Source organism: Cygnus atratus, chromosome 3 (assembly GCF_013377495.2).
Source record: "Cygnus atratus isolate AKBS03 ecotype Queensland, Australia chromosome 3, CAtr_DNAZoo_HiC_assembly, whole genome shotgun sequence".
In the NCBI taxonomy this organism is placed as follows: domain Eukaryota; kingdom Metazoa; phylum Chordata; class Aves; order Anseriformes; family Anatidae; genus Cygnus; species Cygnus atratus.
In genome coordinates, this window is record NC_066364.1 from 96,608,195 (window position 1) to 96,629,580 (window position 21,386).

The 21,386-nt window shown below is 41.2% G+C and overlaps 1 protein-coding gene across 4 annotated transcripts in view; it reads left to right on the forward strand.

Annotated features, from left to right (window-relative positions):
- The window catches only part of HHAT (hedgehog acyltransferase), a 164,306-nt gene that overhangs the window by 126,627 nt on the left and 16,293 nt on the right, over positions 1-21,386 (forward strand). Inside the window, exon 12 of one of the 4 annotated variants that reach the window (XM_050709754.1) lies at positions 1,416-2,954. The exons of the other annotated variants lie outside the window; for them this stretch is intronic. Coding sequence (XP_050565711.1) covers positions 1,416-1,425 — 10 coding nt within the window. The 3' untranslated portion in view covers positions 1,426-2,954. Of the gene's footprint in view, positions 1-1,415; positions 2,955-21,386 lie in introns of those variants that run through there. 4 annotated transcript variants of the gene reach the window in all.

Here is a 21,386-nt window from a genome sequence, read left to right on the forward strand (position 1 = left end):
AGCCAAAACTTCATTGTCTTATTTTTATAATACTTGGCAATGGCTTTCCAATAATATTGAGCACATCTCCCGGTTCTTCTCTAACTGAGCAAAATCAGGCATTGAGAAAAAGTACCCATATCGTGATGTACAGATGTGTTTATCAGCTTGTCTAGTACTATTTTCCTGATATCCCTCGTTACCTCCATTACTTCTTGTTGCTGTGCAGTTTTGTTAAAGGGCAGTAGGGACCATCATAGTTTATTAAATCCAGTAAAGGCCAAATCTGAATGAATTGTAGCTAATTATAAATTCAACTGGAAACATGATGTGATGTAAAACAAAATGATAATATTCTCCTTCCTCCTTCATTGCTGTTGAACAAATGTTGTGCCTGCTAAATGTATTAGTCTGTTTTTCCTGCAGAGCAGCCCTCCTTTTTTGTTGTTTTGTTTTCCAAATTAGTTACCTTGAATTTTCAGGGTGGTGATTCAAAATAAAGACAAAAGTTGCAGGCCTTATTTCCAGGGCTGAGGGAGTCCTCATCTACAGACACAGACACAGATTTCTAGGTTGGAAGAGACCTCAAGATCATCGAGTCCAACCTCCGACCTAACACTAAGTACTCCACTAAACCATATCGCTAAGCTCTACATCTAAACGTCTTTTAAAGACCTCCAGGGATGGCGACTCCACCACCTCCCTGGGCAGCCCGTTCCAATGCTTAATAACCCTTTCGGTAAAGAAGTACTTCCTAACATCCAACCTAAAACTCCCCTGTCGCAACTTTAGCCCCTTCCCCCTCGTCCTGTCACCAGGCACGTGGGAGAATAGACCAACCCCCACCTCCCTACAGCCTCCTTTAAGGTAACTGTAGAGAGCAATAAGGTCGCCCCTGAGCCTCCTCTTCTCCAGGCTGAACAAGCCCAGCTCCCTCAGCCGCTCCTCATAAGACTTGTTCTCCAGACCCCTCACCAGCTTGGTCGCCCTTCTCTGGACTCGCTCGAGCACGTCCATGTCCTTCCTGTAGCGAGGGGCCCAAAACTGAACACAGTACTCGAGGTGCGGCCTCACCAGAGCCGAGTACAGGGGGACAATCACTTCCCTAGACCTGCTGGCCACACTGCTTCTTATACAGGCCATACCTTCACTTCCTTGTCTGAGAGCATGCTCTATTAAATGGTAAAGGGAAAATGTCACAAAAGAACTAACTTGGCCACAGATAAAGACACTCTTGATTTAGAGTAGACTGTGAACTGGTTTCACATGGATCTCCTCACCATTGCCAAATGCGAATATCAAAATATCAGAAGTCTGATCACAAAACTAAATAAATAAAGTCTTAAAAATAATTTTAAAACTTTGTTTCATTTGCATATTCTAAAATAGTTTTGTTTTCTTGGCTCTTGACTGAAATCTAATTGTGTTTCAGGTAGCTGTCCATGAATATGAAGGCTGAGTACAAACAACAGCTTGAATGAAAAGCTGATTTTTTTAATGTAACTCCAGGATCTGGAGCTTTTTTAAACACAAAACTGCTTTTCACAAGGTAGGAATTTTGATTCTGATAGCTCCAGTTAGAAGTTCAGCATTACTATTTCACTTCATCTCTATCTTGGAGCCGATTTCCAACTCAAGAAAGAAGGAAAAAAAAATATGAACTCTGATGGTGGGAGTAACCATACGAGGAGCTCTTAGATGGACTTGCGGAGGCTGCGTGGGAAATGTAGCTCTTTCTGTGGGCCAATGTTAAGTTCTCTCTTTCCTAGTTACATCATTTTTAGTTGATTTCTAGTGCTATTTTAAGAGTGTTTTGTTTGGTTGTTTTTTTGTTATAACAGTTTTGTTCTGCCAGAAATGTTTCAGGGTATTCAGTCTGGTCATTTCATGTGAAGAGAAGAGAAAATATTTAACGAAGTTGGGCTCTGGTCATCACCTTTATTTATTTGGAAGTGTGGGAGCCTTTAGACCATTATCTTTCTGCATTTTGCAGATGTTACTTACATAAACTTCCTGTTTTCTACACTCCTGCAGAGAAGTCCCGCTTTCAGCAGACTTCACACAGAGGTGTACTGATTTGTCTCATGTTGCCTATCAAGGCTGTAGCAAAGCCCCAGGTGGAAATCAGATTCTCTGGTTCTAGTCTAAAGCTCCATCCTCTTACCCTGCTTTGAGTTTTACGGTTAAAGTGGTATATACGTAGCACAACACAAGCTTTTGCTGATCATATAACCTGTTGATTCTCATGAGACCCTATCTCTAAGCTATAGGGAACTATGTACAACAGTGACAGAAAATAGGCTCATATAGAACAAGAAAAATTAGGCCTGTGTGTTGTTGTTTTTTCTCATTGTCTTTTTTATGTAAGATGGAGACTACCCTGCATTCATCCCTTGGCTTTCATTGCATAGCCATATTATAAGAAAATGTATGATACAGTAATGGCACAAGCACACTCCTGAAGTTTACTCAAATAATACTCATGGAAGTGATGTTGGCTACATGTGAAAGAACACACATCAACATCCACTGTGACATAAAGTGGACAATTAACAGGAGAAAAGAATGCAAGCACATTGAGTAGACATAGTCGTTCTGAACCAAAGGCTCTGCATAGGGTGAATATAAAAAAGAAAACAAATTATCGTACCTGCACACCAGCAGTCCTTTTCTGAACCTGTGCTTTTTATATCTTGTGACGATCCTGCTCTTTTGTCAAAGCAGTCTGTATGCAGAACAGCAAACGTGGCCATATGTTGTATCGTTGGGTTCTAATAATGTTCTCTGTGAGATGAAGTACTTCAGGCAGCAATAATGAATGGCGGGAAGTGAGTGCACTAAATAAACAAATGGGGTTTTAACAGAATTCTCTCATGCCACTTCCATATGCATGTATCTGTGTGTATTCAAAGGGAAGAAGTAAGTAAACATGACATCCTGGCATCCAAAGTTTGTGCCAGATGTCTTATGCTTGGAGTCAAGTCCTACATGAATCAGGAAAAGCTGTTGAGTTTAATCAAAAGTCCACTCCGGTCTGCTTTGCTTGATCTTATGCTCAGCAGAGCGCTTGTCAAATAAAGACTGCATCTGTGAAAGAATGGCTTCTTAGATAATGGGAAAATCTCTGTTGTTGTCTTTAGTGTGTGGTTCCCAATATTCAAATCCCACTGCACTTAATGAGGCACGTAAAGAGAATAGAGACAGTTTTAGTCTTCTCTAGTTCCTGCTGATGTCCAAGGGTTCTGCATGCTCCAGGAGATAAGTTCTGTAAACCTTAGAAATGAGAAGTTTTGAAGCCCCCACTGGAACAAGGAGGGAGCCACCGCATGCCTGGCACCACATGCTGAACCTCTTAGATGAAAAAGGAGACATCCAGGGCTGGTCCACAAACTGATGTTGTCAACAGGGCACATCAAAATGCCAATATACTGCCAATGAAATGAGGATGATAGTGAGGTCTGCTTTTTATTGTGCGCATTATCAACATTCTGTGATCATTGCCATTTTCTCCTCTAGAAAGAGATCCAGAACAAAAATCAAATTCGAGCTGTCAAAGTGAGCAGGAACAAAGGTAACTTCGGAGGTCTTCCAGTAACAGTGATCTGTGTGTGGACCAGTATGTGACTGACTGTAGCATGATGTTTACATCTCACGTTTCCATTCACTCTCTACATAAAGAACACAAAACTTGTAGCTGGTGCAGAAATTCTTACAGTATCCACTGAAATGGATAATTTTTATTTTTAATTTCACAGAAGAGAAAGCAATGAGGCATGTGGAGGCTTCTGCCCCTTGGTGATGAAAGGTGATGTGGATTGCCTGGCTCCAAGAGCCATGCTGGATTCCTTCTTTGCAGCATTTACTTTTGGCAGGGCAAATCTGAAACAGAGCTAAGAGGGCAGTACTTACTTGAGCGCAAAGTTGGTGCAGTCTACATCAAACTGGATACACAGCTATCTGACTGCGTGCAGGTCAGAGAGGTAGATACCTAAGTTGTGCAACTGCACCCAAAATTACAAAGTTGAATGATGGGAATGGGAAAGATTCCCACAGTTTTCAGTGGTGTCTGGACTCTGCCTAAAACCCCCAGTCTCCAAAATAAGCAGGCAACTATGAGGTCAGTTAAAAGACTTCAAGATCAGTATCTCCACTGTGAAATACATCAAAGCCCAGCGGAGTCGGTTCATGTTAAAAGGCAGAGTTACTTTTGTTTGAGGCTGGGGGCTCCGGCTTGGTTGGTGTGGTGTAGACTGGGACTTACCTTGGTGGGGGCAGGAGGGATTCCTTCAGTCACCTAAAGCCACCTCCTTGAACCGTCCCGCTTCCTGCAGAGAAGGAGGAATTCACACTGCCACAACAAATATCCCCGTCTTAAATGCTAGGTAGGATGTGTTCTGTGTTTCGAACAGCAATGCTTTTGGGAATCCCACCCAGTTTTCCAAATGTGTTCTTGCAAAGTCTGCAAGCATTTGTTACAGCAAATAAGCAGGATGGCAGGAAGCAGTCTGTTAGGCATTTCTTTCCCACTTAAATGTCTTGTAGAGCTGATAATTAATAAGCAACGGGACATTAGGCTAATCATAACTTTACTGGATGGATGGTAAATTACTTAACACTGGAGGTACTCAGAAAGTATTGTAAGCCTATTACCTGTCAAGAATTTTCACATCTATGGAAATTGCAGCTGCTGCTGTATTAAATAGAACACTCTAAGAATTGTTGTATGCACATGATTTATTATTGTATGGAAATCCTACATAGGGATCTTAAATTCCTTCCTTCCTTTTTTTTTTTTTTTTTTTTAACTGATCACCAGGTACAATAGTATTGCATGGTTTTTTTCGGTCAAAATAAGAGAAAATTCTGTGTTTAATAGAAGTGTTATATATGAGGTTTCTGTGTATGTACCTTCATAGAAGCGTACTTAAATTGAAACAGTGGTTGAGGATTACACAGAGATTAAAGTATCACCTATTGAGCCCTCCAAAAAAAAAATTCCGAAGGTATTCTCAAAGTTTTCTTTACTAATTTTGCTCAAATCTGATTCTGCTTAGAAATAATGCTTTCATAAGATAGCTGTTCAGTTTCTCCTGCACGTAAGCAAAATGAATGCAACTAACACGAGGTGTGCTGCTGTCTACCAGTGCCTGCTGGCTGGCATGCAGTCCACGTCCTGTGGGCGAGGTCCTACCGCAGGCGGCTGGATGCTTAGGAGGGCTGCTGAGCGTGGCACTGAGTTGTGCATCCTCCAGGAAGGTGATGGGGAGCAGGTGCTGCTGACTCACGAGCTGATGGGAGTGCTGATGCTCAGCAGCAGCCGCTGGCTATGAGTAACGCTGCTTTGCAGGAAGCTTTTGTGTGCCTGTGGCTGTCTTTTGTAGCAGCTTCTGTTCTTGGTTTCTTGTAAGGTCAGCTCTTCTACTAAGGTGATCAAAGTGCGTCTTCAAGGTAGGAATCAAAACAGCTTAAGGTGGCAAGCACATTGATCATGCACACACCTGCATGCTTTTGGATGGCTGTACTCTAATAATGGACTGTATCAGCTGCTCCCTGACGTCCTGGCACCCCCCTGTCCATCAGAGCTCGGTTCAGAGTGCATGCAGGTGATTGCCTACATGGTCAATCACACCACGCAGCGAGGCAGCCTCCCTTTCTGGGCGTGAAGCAAAGCTGGGGGTTAGTGCATTGGCTTGTTGCTCTGCTTTCATCACTGCTCTGCAGCTGGTGGGAGCAAGTCTTCCCAAGTCTTGTCCCCGCTGAAATTTGGCGCTAGAGCACAAAGGCTGGTAAATATAAAAGACTTGTTAAAGCTGAAAGACTAGGCACCTATTACAAAGCTTCTCAATTTGTTTCTTTTTCCTTTTTGCTGCTAGAGCCATGTAAAAGAATTCAGAGGTTTTCAGTCCCTCGTGATGAAGCCTTCATCCCCAGCTTTTGCTGGGGGACTGAGGGGAAGTGGTGCAGTTGCAAACTAAAGGCCATTTTAAATTCATGCTTAACACGCTGTGTTGTGAACATCACTAAGCAGGAATTAAATTCTCGCATTTGAACTGTTTAGTCCTTCCAAGGGGGCACTTCTTAGTTCATCTTTAAAAGCTTTGGGCCATTTCTTCATCATAGGCTGCTAATGCAAGGACTGTGCTAACAGGTTGCTTCTAAAACCTTGTCACGTTTATTTATATGCTTGATGGAAGCGGGTACTGCGGAAAGCTTCTCTATTAGGGCTGTGATGTAGAAGTGACTCAGGAGCAGCTTTGAAAGAGCTGCATGATCAATCAGGTAGGACAGTTGCAACACTTTATTCTCTGTGCTTTGGCAGGCATTGACTGTTTGGCATCTTGGAGCCACCTTCACAGCAACAGCAAAAGCTTGCTTGCTTTTTTTTTCTTTCTTTTCTGCCAGGATACAGACAGCCAGTTTCATAGCAGTTATCTGGACTTTCTGGATAGCATATGGCTGGAGGTAACAGTTCTGAATTTTCCTCCCACTGATAGTCAGTGGGCACTCTTTCAACTCAAATAGACAATGCGTAGCCAGTTTTCTGTTAGACTCGTTGTCCTAATCCAGGAAAGCCTTTCTTGGAAGCCAAAGCAGGACGGGAAATGGTTTTCCCATCCTGGGGAGGTATTTGTGTCTCCAAAAAAATTCAAGACGTGATAGGGGATTAAAAGTCAAAAACCAGCTGTTTTGGCTGACCTGTCGGATAGGGCCCAGGAAGATGTGTTTGTCTTAGGTTTAAATTTCATTTAGATTTTTTTTTTCCTATTGAAAAATAAAATCTTAGATTGTATTTCAAAACAAGATTATGGAGGCAGGGGTTGTATTTTTTTCCTTGTATAAGAAATGGTTAGAGGGTCTGTTTCGTGACAGTTTACTTATGAGAAGCTAAGCACCACGTTAATGTAAATTAGGCTCTGCCTGCCTGGGGCTGCAGATTCAGTGTGTCAGTATGTTTGAGGTCAGAAAAGCTCTCAGTCAGCCACTAGTACCTAAATACCTTGTGTTGAATCCAGCACGTTTCAGTGTGCTCCTACTGTGCCATACTTGTGCATGGTAAGTTTGAGTGTTTCTTTCTGCAATTTCAGCATCAGATTCTTCAAAGTGAGAGAAGTTCAAGCAGGACTACAAAGTATGAGAAGTCCTGGATGGAGAAAGTAGGCTGCGAAAACAGTAGGTCACTTGTAGTCCTAGGTTAAATGAAGTCCTTCAACAATCTTTGCCTCTAACCATTGACAACCAATACAGTGTTTTACAGCTGGTCATGATCAATCTGAATGAAAAGGCACCAATTCCTGGTAGCTCTGTAGAAGACAGGAGATGAGACATCAGTCTAGTTTCAGACATACAGTGCAGTATAGATATATCTGCCTGCAATTGGTTTCTTACTATGACATACTCTGCAATGCTGCATATACGGCTGTTGAGTGTTTCTGTTGTGTGCCTTCAGTTCCAGCTCAAGTGTCTGGCTGATTTCTTACCTGCGTAAGGCATTAAATGATCCTTCGATAGAGAAGGACTTCAGCAAATCTGAAGCTCACTGCATTTTCTCTGATTTTTATACCCTGTTATCTGCACTTTGCTAATTTTCTGGCAGACAGATGTGTTCTTTTGTTGCTGTCCTCATAAAAATATTTGATTAAAATAGGAAGTTGTAATGCTTCTCGATCAGAGGCAGCTGTTGTCCCTGCCTCCCAACCCCATTTAACAATGACTTCAAAATGCCCGAAGCTGTGCAGTGACCAGGTCAGTAAGTCCATGCTGGCAGCATGTCTGGCTGCAGCCTGCTCAGGATCCCGCAGCGGCAGCTAGAGCTGTGCCTGCTGGAGAGCAAAGTATTTGTGCAAAAGTCAGGCTTTTAAAGAAGCACAGAGTGTGGAGCTGCTGAGAAGCTGGCCAGGCTTCACCCCTAAACAAAGGGGCTGTGATCGCTCACACCGGTGTTTCAGGGGGCAAAATCAAGCTTCTGGCTCTCTTCAGCTCACAGTTGCCCCCCCAGGCTATTCGATGAACTCATCAGCTCCATGGTGCTAACTGACATCAGTTCAGTTTTTCTTTACCAGAAAGCACTGCACTGAAAACTGTGGCTGAAAACTTCTTTTTTGATGCAGTTCTGGTGTGCTCAGGTGACAGCATTGCATTGATTGCTGCCTCTCTCATTAAATGTCTAGGCAAAGGATGTTGAACAGCTTCCTTGACCCGTTCCTCCCCCAGGCACCCAGATAGGATATTTAGAAGTAGGGCATTTAAAAAACACATGGTGTATTTTTATTTAATAATGACATCCATGGCTCTGAGTTGAAATCAAAACTCAGTGTATTTACACATGAAAAAGATCAGCATAATTATCACAGAAAAGACTGAAAATATACTGCTGCGGGGAGGAAAACTTTGAAAAAAAAAAAAAAAGCCTTCAGCATTGTCTTCCTGGTTTGATCTTGGGTTTTTTGATCATAATAAATGTCTCAGTTAAAAGCAGGTGTTCCCTGATAAATGTATGTGTACTGATTCATTAACTTACCAGGAGGTGAAAAAGATCCATAGCTGGAGAATGAATTGCCAGTTCTCTAATTAATCTGTTGGTTTTACCGGAATACAATATCCTGACAGTGACATAGAAAGGTGATAGTTCTTTGTGGGACAATCTGTTTCATGCTGTAGATTTAATAAATATGCTTTAAAATTATATAAAAGAAACAGAAGAGAAAAGGGGAAGAGAGAAATCCAGACTCCTTGGTGACTAAGAAGCAAGTATATGGAAAACAGTTTCATCATTCCTATTTGTCACTTTTATATGTGGTTATGAAGGAAAACTAATTAAAGTAATTGAAGTTATTTCTTTTGGTCTGGCATCCCGTTAAAATCCCCTTGAATATGTAATGAATGTGGTTAATATAACAAAAGATCTGAACCCAGAAGGAGAGGGTTTTTTATCCTGTCTTCTCCCCCTCTACCAATTCACCTATGTTTGAGCATATATTTCTTAATGTGTACCATACCATATAGTGAACACAGAAAATGTGTTGTCATGGGTCTCACTTTAAAATATAGTGTCTTACCTTTTCAGAGAAGGAGAAGCAAGACTGTTTTACTCTTCAGGATTGCTGTCATGTTGTAAAATCAGTCAACGTGGTTAAATGCTGTCATATAACACACTGTATCAAGCTGTCCTGGCTTAAAAGGAGACCGCCACATGCACACACATGCATGCATACTTGAATGAATTTGGAAAATTAAGTGCCGCATCTGATTTGGAGATGGAAAAGCTGGTCGTCAGCCCAAGATGTAGAACAGCACAGACTTGCACATGCTCACCTGTTTTAAACTTAGCTGGCAGAGGCTTCCTCTACTAATGAGAAAGCAGCTTTTTTTGTTGTTGTTCTTTTAGCTGTTACTTGTGGTGAGATCCCGTCCCAAGTGATACCAAGTAATAGCAGATGGGCTTTTCCTTCAAGGACTGGAAAGCATTGCTACCTTATTTAATGTGAAAAAGGTTGGTAGATGGTAACGAGCTTTCACCTAAGCTCATAGAAGGAAGGGAGGGAAGGAGGAAGAAAAGAAGTTCTTGATCCAGCTTCTTCTTTTTCTTTTGTTCCACCTGATGGAAATCCAGAGCACAATTATTTCTAGAGAGCGATGTCAGGAAGGAAATACAAGTGTATGCGGTATCGCAAAGTGCTGCCTTCTTTCCTTCTGTGTGCGCTAATATTGAAGCTCAGGACGTGATCACCTCTCTCACTTCTGTTCCTGACGTTTTTGTTAGTTCATTTCGATGAAACTGTCAGTTGAAATAGATGAGCTAAGATAATAAACTTAACATTGCAAGTGCATAGTAATTAGCAGTCAGTACAGTATGCTGCTCTTCCAACTGGACAGAAATTAGTTGTATGCCTATTCAACAACATATAAAAGAAACCAACTTTGCTAAGAATGGTAACCCTTTGATTTGATTTCTGGAAAAAAAAAGAAAAAAAAGATCGTATTGGTTGTCTGCCTGCCACACATAAACATTGTCTGGTCAATAAGAGCTCTGCTGTTCTACAGGGCTGTAAAGTGGCTGTGAAAATTAAGCAGAAGAATACTGCCTGCAGCAAATATTTTAATACAAATGACTTAAAAGAATGAGAACAGCTGGGATAATTTATCCTTTTCTAATCCTTTCAAATTCACATAATTTCTGCTCAGTGAAGCAATTTAACTACCAGTATTGTATAAAGTTTGACATTCCAGTCACACAATTGACTAGTTGCAGTAATATTTATTGGTTGCCTCCGTTTATTATAAACAGAATTCTCCAGATCTGCTTGTAGCGAGGACCTTCTGTCTGACACAGGAGCTCAGGCTTTCAGAAATGAAATGCTGAGGTTCAGCTTTCTAGCTGGGTTCTTCTGACAAACTATTTTCAAGCGTTTTGTGCAGAGACTGCATTAAATTATATGAATTTGGTCCAACAAACGTCGCCAATGAACATGCACTCAGTATTGAGGAAAACAGGCTTTACGAAGTTTGGTTAAAAATATTAAAAAGCAGTGCTCTGAAAAGTAATGATGAGTGTCTGAGTGCAACATTTCAGTTCTTGGGCAGTTAATCTAATTGTTAGTTTTTATCTAATTATCAGCAGTTATTTAAATAATACAGTTCTCTTCCTTAACTGAAATGACAAATACTACCTATCACCATCTAACATCTTCTAAAAGCTGAATAAGCAGATTATTTCGTGTCATGTTGCTACCTCCTTGTTGAAACAAAACTTCTATTTGGAATGATTTTCTCAGAAAGCTTCAGCTCTTTTGTAAGAAAATGTGAGCAATTGCACTAAAAAAGCCGGAAAAGAACCCTAAAGTGAGATATTTTTTTCTAATAATCAACACAAGCTTTTATAATTTTATGTTATTATTGTAGTGCTTAGGAAAGTGTTGGGAAGTCTGAACACCATATATATTCTTACAAACTTTAATCTCTTTCATTACACTACTTGTATCACTTTAATGTCACCGTCCCTTCATGCCAGAGGTCTGTACTGCGAAAGGGGGGTATGCTTATCTTTAGGATTTTGAGATCATTTTCTTTACCTGTTAAAGTCATCTTGTAGTTCTAATGTAGGGATAAATGGAAAGTCAGATGGTAAAAATAGTATGTTTTTTATTGTTTAACATCTTGTAACCTGATAGGAGTAGGAGGGATGCTTCATACCTCTGGAAAGAGGATGTGAGCTTTTTGATTTTTCATAGCTTCAAGGTTAAAACAATGTTTGGACATTGCTCCTGATCTGAATATAGAAAGATTACTTCACCTATGCAAGTCATGAGACATTGTGGGAAGCAAACAAAGGTTTTACTTAGTGTCAACACTCAGAGGTTTGTTATATTTTCTTGAAATCAGAAAGGAAAAATATACATTCAAAACATAGGAAATTCTTGATATAAGTGGTTTTCAAAATATAGGAGGGAGCGGGAGGGAATTCATATTTTTATTTATGGGTTTTATCCCAGGCAAAAGAAAGTTTTGGAAGTATGGGTTAGTTCTATGAAAAGCTAATATTTTAAAACTCTAAATATGAATACTGTCATATTGTAAAATTGAGTTACTGCTTTCAGACGCACTGTAGGACAATAGCAAAATTTGCTGCTGATGCTGGCAGGCTGCATAGAGCTTCTTCTCAATTTCGAAGTGTACAGCTTTCTTCCTGATGGTGTGGTTCATGCATATTCTCTACACATCTCGTCCTGAGACTTTGATCCTTTCCAGCCACTGCTCCTCAGGATAAATACAAACACGTGTTGTCTTTCTGTGGACATAGATATTGACTTTGGTTTTCAGTGGTTGCGTTGCATTACCTTTTTAATGAAATTTAGCAGAAAGAGTAGTACATCAGGTTATCATGAATGGATTTAATGGAAGAGCAGGAAACAGGAACACTGATAAAAGCAAAGAGAGATTGCAAGTCTATGTGCAGTTTACGTTCTTCTTGATAGAGGAGATCAAGAAGATAGAGAAGATCAAGAAGATACAGAAGTTCAAGAAGATCCTTAGCACCAAGCAAGGACAGCATTGAGGTCCCATTTAAAAAAAAAAAAAAAGAAAAAAAGATGGGGTGGATAGGTGCCTAAAGGCTGCATTATTAAGGGATCTAGGTGTTGCTCTGCATTGCCAGAGCAGTGGTGATTTGGCCTGTTGGCTGTAATGTGGGCAAGGTGCAGAAGGGGCTCCCTTTGGGCAGCATCTACAAAGCCTTAGGAAATGCCACATCCTGGCAGCGGTCTTGGTCTGAGCGACTGGCAGGTGCTGGGTGAAGGCGGGGAGGAGAAGACCTCAGTGGGGGGACAGCAGGTGTCGGAAGGGGTGGGTAAGGGTAGGAGGTTTGGAGAGAGATCCCTGCTGGAATAACGTGAATGTTGCTGGAGTGCTGCTAGGTGTGAGGGTAGTGAACTTTTCATGGGTTTTAACGAGAACAGGAATACCAAGCTTTAATGGAAAACCAAATTAAAAGTACTACAGTTTAGGTGTATTTTAGTAGCTTAGTAGCTAAATGAGACTGCCTGAAATACTTTGGACGCATAAAAAGTAGGTCTTGAAAAGTGCACTTCATATTAAATGATTTCTTAAGGGATTTTTTTTAACCCATCTTGTGAGTAGGCAGGTTGAAAACTAATCCTGATGAGGAAAACTTACCACTGATACTCAAAAGCATGTGCTTTGGTCTCTGAAGATGCAGATACTCCATGGGCAGCAGTATGTAACAACAGTAAGCAACTTCTGTGTTTAGGGGGATTTTCAATAGCATTCAAGAACTCATTGGCACCTTTGGATATCTAAGACATTTAGAAAGTCTGGCCCATATACTTGATTTTTTTTTCTTTTAGCAGTGGCTTTTATATACTCTGCCAGTTATTCGTTGTTGGTTAGGAGAGGAAAGCAAAGAATGCTGGGTCTAGAATCACAGTCTGACTTCTAGCTACTTTAAAGAAAACATCACCCTGCATCTCCTAAGCAAACTGCAACTGAAAATAATTTAGGACAAAACTTGCTCAGTTTCATGCTTGGATTCAAAAACACTTGCATTTATAGTAGAAAAGTATTTAAAATAGAGCAGGAGTTCTCTCAGACAGATACTTCTGTCGTGGTATTATTTGCTGCATTATTTATAAAGCTTGAATTGACATCCGTAGCTACAGCTCTTATTTATTCCATTGCTAGTCATATAAAATCATCACGCTTTAACTTATGAAACTTCACAGAATGACTCAGTAATGCAATATTTCTTATATAAATTATTTCTGTAGATTACAAAAAAAACCACAGATATTCAAGAAAATCATCACTGTTTCTTATTAAATTTTAAACAAACTTGTTTAAAAAGTAAAATGCATTAAAATGTAATATACATGCTAAAAAAATCATTTGAAATAAATTCCTTAAGCTCCATCCAGTCGTGAACACAGCTAGTAAAAGTAACACTCTTTGAGTGTTGGACTGTGTCTTTCCTCTTACCAGCTGTGCCTCAGCTCCTGAGTCTAGCTCTGCACCATTTGCACCAGCACGTGCTGATTTCCACAGCTTTTGCTCCATCCATGTCTTCAGTCTGAACTGCTGGTCCTGCGTGTCTCCTTCCACTGCTGTCTTGTGGTGCATTGCACCTGGTGCCTACATCTCTCTCCCTCTTTCTGCCATGGAAGCAAACTTCAACGAGAGCCCGTGGCTGCTTTCTGCCACCAGGTGTACGTGTTGTATGTGTCCATAGTCTGTTGGATGCTCAGTCTCAATCTGTGTATGGCCCTAAGTTTTACTCACAGCAATTGCTCAATTAACTGCAGAGTCTGAAAGACTTGGGCAGTGAAATACATGAGATTAGGAGTAAGCCCCCAGGGAAGCTGGTGGAAGGCTTCTGACATGGCGTAGTTAAACTGCAATTAGTGACACGGTCATCCTGACAGAGGAGCGTTTTATGTTCTCCAAGTCTTTTATTGCAGCGTATGTGGGGCTTGCAAAATGCTTTGATGTTGGAGCTGTATTGAAGTGCCAGGCGTTGCTGTTTAGAGTCTTCCAGGTTAACAGATCTCACCGACATTGGGAGGCTGTTTGTTGATAAACTTCCCATTTCATCTTCATCACACATGGTCTCCTGCTGCAGGGACTTGGCTTAAAATTACAGAATGCAAAGTTAACTATTTAAGAGGTTTTTGGAAGGTGGCTGATGAACAATCTGGACTTACCATGTGAAGTCACTTGGAGGAAAAATCCTCCCAACACGGAGCTGGAAGAACTCTTCTTCCTTGCTTTGCACACTAATGCCATGTGCTAGGCTGCAAAGCCTGTCCCAAAGCACTAGTGACTGAACCAATGCATACCCGAAATCATAAATCTAAGAGAAGTTACCTCTTTTTCTCAGGGAAAGAAAATATAGGCTCTGTTTTTACTTCTATGGCAGTATTCCAATGTTAAGTATTAAAAACGATCTTGGGTACTGATTATTTCATAGGCTGTGTTATTTCCTGAAAACCCCCTTTTCCTTTGCTGAAGAGCCATCTCTTGGTCCTGTCAGTGTTCAGGGCTGGTTTGTGCTGGTGCGTTTCAGTGTTCAGCAAACGCCTACAAAGCCTGGAGCTGTTCATTTAGGAGAGTCTAAAGGAGATTGTTCCTGCCAACTCCGGAGATCTTTTAATGTGAAAAGAAGATTGGAAATATCAGTGAAAAAAAGAGTCTTAATGGAAATCTTGAGAGCATGGCAGAGAAGAAGTAAATCTGTGTCACTCTGTTGTTTTTAGCTGAGTTATGTGTTTTGTGTGCACAATGAAGGCAAACCTGGGTTCAGAATAGTTTGTATTTGCGTATAGTTGTGTTTTTCAAGGCTGGCCAGTCTTCTCTGCTGCTGTTTCCTGATCAGTGACTATACAGACTATAGTATTATACAGGCTTTAAAGAAAATCCCAGACAGGCTGCAGGTTTTGATTCTTAGAGAATTATTCCTTTTTTTTTTTTCTAACTCAAAGTACCCCAGATGCCTGAAACACATTCACTGAGGTAAAACCCCACGTACAGAGTAGCTGGTACCTACCTGACCAGCACTCATAATGCGTCTCACTGGCTCTGTGGGTTCTCACGAGGCATCCTGTGACAGCCTTCCCTTCTACCATCTGAAAAAGTTTCCAGGCCTTTTAGAAACTCTGTGGCTTTCAAGTGTACTCCAATGGGGTGAGCTGCAAGATAACTATAAGCAGTTTTCCTGCCAACTGGTTAAAGAGGTACTGAACAAGAACTGACAGACAAAATAATTTTGAACGAATGTGAGCTAGTATCTACCTAAATATTTCTATATATCTGCACCCTGAGCACTTATTCTTGCTAAAATAAGACTTTTTGCTTTTTTCTTACAATGAAATTAGAAGACTGAAGACTAATTTTAACATTTCTGTATCATACTAATCCTGAAAGAGATTGAATTCATGTATTTTAAATAAGGTTACGAGCACCTCAGGTTTCTCACTACAAAAATGTTTAATTTGTACTTGATTTTTTGTTTTTCTTGTTTTTTTGGAGGTTTTACTTCTGCTGTCTCTCAGGCCAATTCCTAGAAGAAAAGACTCAGCCAAAACAATTCAGGCATTTCCAAACGTGGGGCTGAAGCACATACAGCCAGACTGGCAGTTTTCTGAGAAAGGCTGGAGGCAAGACTTGGCATTAGGTAGGAGTGGAGGAGAAGGGGAAGAGAATTATGGGGAGGACTTAGCTTTGTGCCCCAGAGGTGAGGAACAGCTGTATCTGTTGGAATTTGGCCTCTTGTTTTTCAGGAAGCAAGAAACCGCTCTTTTCTTACTCAGAAATCCATACTCCAGTTAATAAGTGCAGTTGCGCTTCATATTTTTTTGGTGCACAAATGTTATTGGGAGACTTATCACTGGTGTAAATCAGGCTGGAGTCTGAGCTAAAACAGTTTGTATGGGGACTGCAGGACAGAGCCTTACCATTGACACATGCCGGTTCTGGTTGGGTTTCTCTGGTACTTGAGCCTCCCATATGCAAGTTCATAAAGGCATCACACACAAGCATTGTCAGTCATATAAGTGTATGGCTCAAGCATACATGGATTTTTTACATAGTCCTGAGCCAGCATAGCAGACTTTTGTCTGCACAACATAGAAAGTGCCATTCACCTTTCTGCTTTCCCCGCTCCAATGTTGTGGTTTTTTGGACATCCCCTTACTGGTTTCAACATGATGGCTTCACTATCTCTGTCGTCCTGCTCTTGAGACAGTTGTTCCTCTTGTGATACCTGCTCTATGTACCATTCCACCTGCATTTGTTTCCTATCCCCACCTCATTTTGGCCCTTTTACAGCCTGTTACTTTGGACTTCCTCCTGATGCCTTACCCTCCTGCTGTGTTTGTCAGTCCTGGGTGGGACTTGTGTTAGACTCTGCAATGTTCACAGGCAGTGATTAAACCTGCTGGTATTTATACACAGGAGCTGTCAAGCTTTGCAGCCTTCCTGCATATGAGAAAGCATGTATCGGAGTTTGGCAGGTTTTGGAGAAGAGCAACAGGGATGATGAACGGGTAGGACAGTTTCCATGCACAGTATGATCATGTAGGTAAATAAGCTGGCAGCTGAGAGGTAACCAAATGCTGCAGTGAAGAAGTTGATAGATGGAGGCATTGTAGCAGAGTTTGTTGAAGGGAAATTTACAGATTCAGAGTAGAAACAAGTGTCACCTTCAGTTTTCTAAATGTTTTGCATGAAAGTTAGAGTAGAAGATCTAAAACCTTACAGGAGTATGGCAGTTATTTGTTAAACAGGTTTCATTTTCCAGAAGTATTCTGATTTGTCTATACCAGATAGTATCTACTTTTTTCGTTGAAGCAGATGGAAAAGATCTGTTTATTTTCCTTTCCTCTATTTCAACTGTTTTATTAGAGATGCATTCAATACACGAGTATTGCTACTTAACGAAATATTTAATGCACGTTTTTGTTTGTTTGTTTGTTTTTTAGATTGGAAGGTGTGGGGAATATGTTTGAGAGTTTGGGAGGGGAATGTCAGAGAAGGTCCTGTCCTCCAACCAGATCATTGTGCATTAGGTAGTCATTTCTGCTCTTCATCATTCATAGATGTGAAGTTCTCCAACTAATGTCACAAGCAAATGGCATATTTCCAAGGTGTGGTAGGCACTGATATTTCAGCTGCTTTCCAAGCAATTTCCCCAAATTACTGAGTGCTTTTAAATTCTGCCTGAGTTGCTGGGAGTGGAGGTCACCACGCAACTGATAGCATTGTGCCCCAGGAACTTGGTCCTATTTCCATTAAGGCTGATGGCAAAATCACCACTGATTTTATCAGTGCCAGTTTTAAATGTCTGGATCATCTTTTCTCAGGTAAACCAATTACCTGTGAAGGCCACAGTACTTAAATCTGAGCTTTATTATGTCATATGAAAATATTAGTAGGAGCTTAATCCAGCTATGTTGAAACTTTTATTTACTGCAGTCCATCTTTGTTTCTTTCACATGCACCTTCACAGCCTTAGAAAACACCATCAAGGTGTGTTGTTCTTAAGAAATCTTCTTCAAGAAAGGCATGTCTGGAGAAGAGGAGGCTCAGGGGAGACCTCATTGCTCTCTACAACTACCTGAAAGGAAGGTGTGGGGAGCTGGGGGTCGGCCTCTTCTCGCAGATAACCAGTGACAGGACCGGAGGGAATGGCCTCAAGTTGTGCCGGGGGAGGTTCAGGTTGGAAATGAGGAGACATTTCCTCTCAGAAAGAGCAGTCAGGTGTTGGGACGGGTTGCCCAGGGAGGTGGTGGAGTCACCGTCCCTGGGGGTGTTTAAGGAAAGGTTGGACGTGGTGCTTAGGGACATGGTTTAGTGGGTGACATTGGCAGTAGGGGGATGGTTGGACCAGATGATCTTGGAGGTCTCTTCCAACCTTTATGATTCTGTGATCTTCTCCAAGGGCCACCTCACAGTAAGCTAGTTGGAGGCTAGCTGCATGCTGAATTTTACACAGCCTGCATTCGATACGCTTGCTGCTCTGTACTAGGCTGAAGGTCTATTGCCTGACTCCAAAAAATGAGTTCAAGTTTTGTCACATCAATTCACTGCAGGAAGCACCTGTTTTCAGCTACTGAGCTGCTTCAACTTGTGTAGTGGCACTAGTGCCTTTATCACATAGACAGCTCAATGCACATTGCCTTTTATTCTTTATCATGCTACAAAACAAAAAATCTAAATGAGCCAAAAGCTATTTTATACCTGACAATAGCTTATAATGAGCTGTGCTTCCCTGGAGGAAAATTGCTAATGGCTCCCTCTTGGTATAAGGGACAGAGGGTATCTGTAGTTAGAGAAACATCATAATTAAGCTCTGGCCACCACACAGAGGGGAGGTTAGCCCTGAGGGATGCAGGATAAATTCAAGATGCCTCATTTCTCAAGGACTAACAAATGTCTGGAGTTAGTCTGGGATTTCTTTGGAGGACCACGTTTCAAAGCGGGGAAAAAACATGGAGGGAACTCTGTCTGGCTGATGCTTGGGTCTGTATTCCCAATTCATAGGCTCAGGGCACCTTTGCAGATGCAGGAATACCCACAGGCTGTACCACCAGGACATCTCACATAAATCCATGCTTTTTACTGGTTCAGTAACACTCTTCCGTGGATTGAAATGACATGTAATGGCAGGAACACTCTTGTAACTTCTACCAGCAAAACTATGTAGAGCAAGGATTGAACCTTGTTATAGTTCAGACGTGTGCAGTTTAGTTGTTCAGGACATGCAGCTTTGCTAGAGCTTTTGATACAGTTTTGTTGCTGAACAACAAAGTCCCAGACCCTGTCTCAGCAGCCAGGGTTAAAGGCCTTTCCTATCAGCAGCAAGATCATTCGGATGTTTCCAAGGCATCCTTTCCACAGAGCCTGCTGCTGATTGATGGTGATGCTGTCATGGAGCTCTGCGTGTATTGCTGTATGAGCTAACCTGTTTGATAAGATGCAGATTTTACATCATGATGCCATTTATTTGAAAAACACTAAAATAGCAGCTGTCTTTATTGCAGTAAAACTTGCATCACGCTGGCAGAGTTGCTCAAAAATGCCCCAGAACACCCTTCCTTATAAACCTGCCTTGTTTCTAATTGCCACTCCTGAGGCGAGACAGAGCGAATGGTTTCTTCTGATGTCATTTCATCCTTTGGCCAACTTTAAGGTTGCAGTAGGTTGCAAGGCTTCTGAGCAGCCTGTGTAAAATATGGCAATAGACTGATGTATCCTTTTGTAGTCCGATATTGACCCAAAGATTTGAAGAATTTTGTGATTCCAGTCACTTAACAAATAACAAAGAGAAACAAAGGCACAAAGAGAAGTGGCAAGTCAGTAGCAGAGCGGGGAACAGATCTTGGCTTTCGTGACTGCTGTCAGTCTGTTTTTCAGCATTCATTCCTCCTTAAGATGTGCTTCTTCACAGTCCTGCTTAGACGCCGAGTTCTCTGGGGATTCATGAACAGAGGTCAGTCACACAGAAGGAAGAACCAGTAGTGTCAGAAGATCTTTTCAGTGAGTTGGTTTCTGTGCTGCTTGAGCTGACAGCAAAGTCTTCAGTGACAGCAGTAACTGCCTTGTAAATAAAAGGAGTTTCCATGAATTAGGCACATCTTAATTTGTTTGACCTATGCCGAGTTTAGAAGGGTCAAGTCCTTGTTTAAAAAGTCATGATGGCTCACTAACAGAGCGGTGCCTTCTTTATGTTGCAGTAAGCATTTCTGAGCTGTCTCTCAGTAAAGCTGGCTCCTGCATCACAGTCAAAGACACGAGCTTTATCTTTTTAAGTAACATTATTGCTGATGAAAGGCTGTGAGATGATAACAGGAGAAACTAAGAGGGACAGCTAGCTTTTACCTGCTTCCACAGTCTAGAGGAAATGGCAAAATGTATCACGTAAGAGGAGATCGCTCTTTCTGCCCTATCCCCATTTTTTTCCTCCAGCATTGTCTGTCTTAATGTATGTATCTGTCATGCACAGGTTAGGGTGCTTTATGATGCTCTAGGCTTGCTTTCTTTGCTTTTTTTTCTTCCTCTGAAAATCTGCGCTCAGCTTTGCTGCCTGCTGCCCAGGTAAAATGGAGTAGTGGGATGTTCTCAGCCGTGCCTGAGCTCCAGATGACTCCTAGAGAACATTAAGGACAAGCTGGAAGCATCTGCAGGATGCATTTGGTTTAGTTTCTGCCAGCTGGACTGTCCTGAAAAGTCTTTTTTACTTCTAACAGTTACTGGATAGAAACAAAATCTGGTGTGTGAAGCAAGGAGGGAAGTGCACAAGCCACAAATATACAGAAAATCTGTGGTGGTTGGCTGAGCCCAGCACCAGGGACCAGCTCCAGGGCAAATGCCAGCAGAGACTCCCCAGGGCCATACATTTTTCTCTTTAGAAATCTGGTCCAATATAATTACTGCCCCAGCAAGTGCAATAGAGGCTGCTGCTACAATATGGTGGGCAGGCACTACTGTGGGCATGGCTCCGACATTGTTACTGGCCTCTAACAAATTTAAAAAAATGAGAGAAGAAAACTAATTGTACATACACGCCACATATTAAAATGCTGAGTCTTGACTGTGATTGTGAAAAGATTTTTTTTGTCCTGCTTACACTTTGTGTTCTGTATCTTCACACTATCTACAGTGTTAGGTGAAGTACCTATAATTTCTTTTCAGTGCAGGCACATAGCATATAAAACAACTGTAAAGGTCAGCCTACAGTAACCTTCCTGTATTTCAGTTACAATAGTAGTGCTGACCCATCAGTTCTCTTGAAACTGAAACCATGGCAGTGCCATACATAGCCAAGGACACACACTTTATGAGCATTTTAGTCACTAAAGTTAATTACTTAAAGACCTTGTATTATGCGTGGTACTTTGCCAAATTTGCACTGGTTTTGAATGATGACACAAATTGCTTCCATGAAAATTTTTAGATGATTCAAAATTAATGTGTAGTCTGATTAGATCTCCATTAATCAAAGATAGTGATTATTCCGTTAAAAAAGTTACAATTTACTTAACGTTTTTGCAGTGAGTTTCTTGTATCACACGAGTTCTGCAAGAGTAATTTCATTAATAATTCAATTCAGCTTTATGTACTGCTGTCTTCATTAAAGAAGTTGGCTACTGACAGCATTTGTATTTAATGTTCTGTTAAGCTTGATTGAGATGTAAGATTAAATCCAGTTATATCTCCAAGAGGGAAGGTAATAAACTTTTTCTGCATTAGTCAGACTTAAATGCAGCTACAGCTAAGCTGCTGGTCAACTTGTAGCATGCCTACAGCTCCACAGCAGTCTGAAAAAAAGAACTAGTATAATTAGCTCTGAATGAAGGCTAGAAAGACTGGACCTTGTTTTTACCAGGTAAAGTCCATCCTTG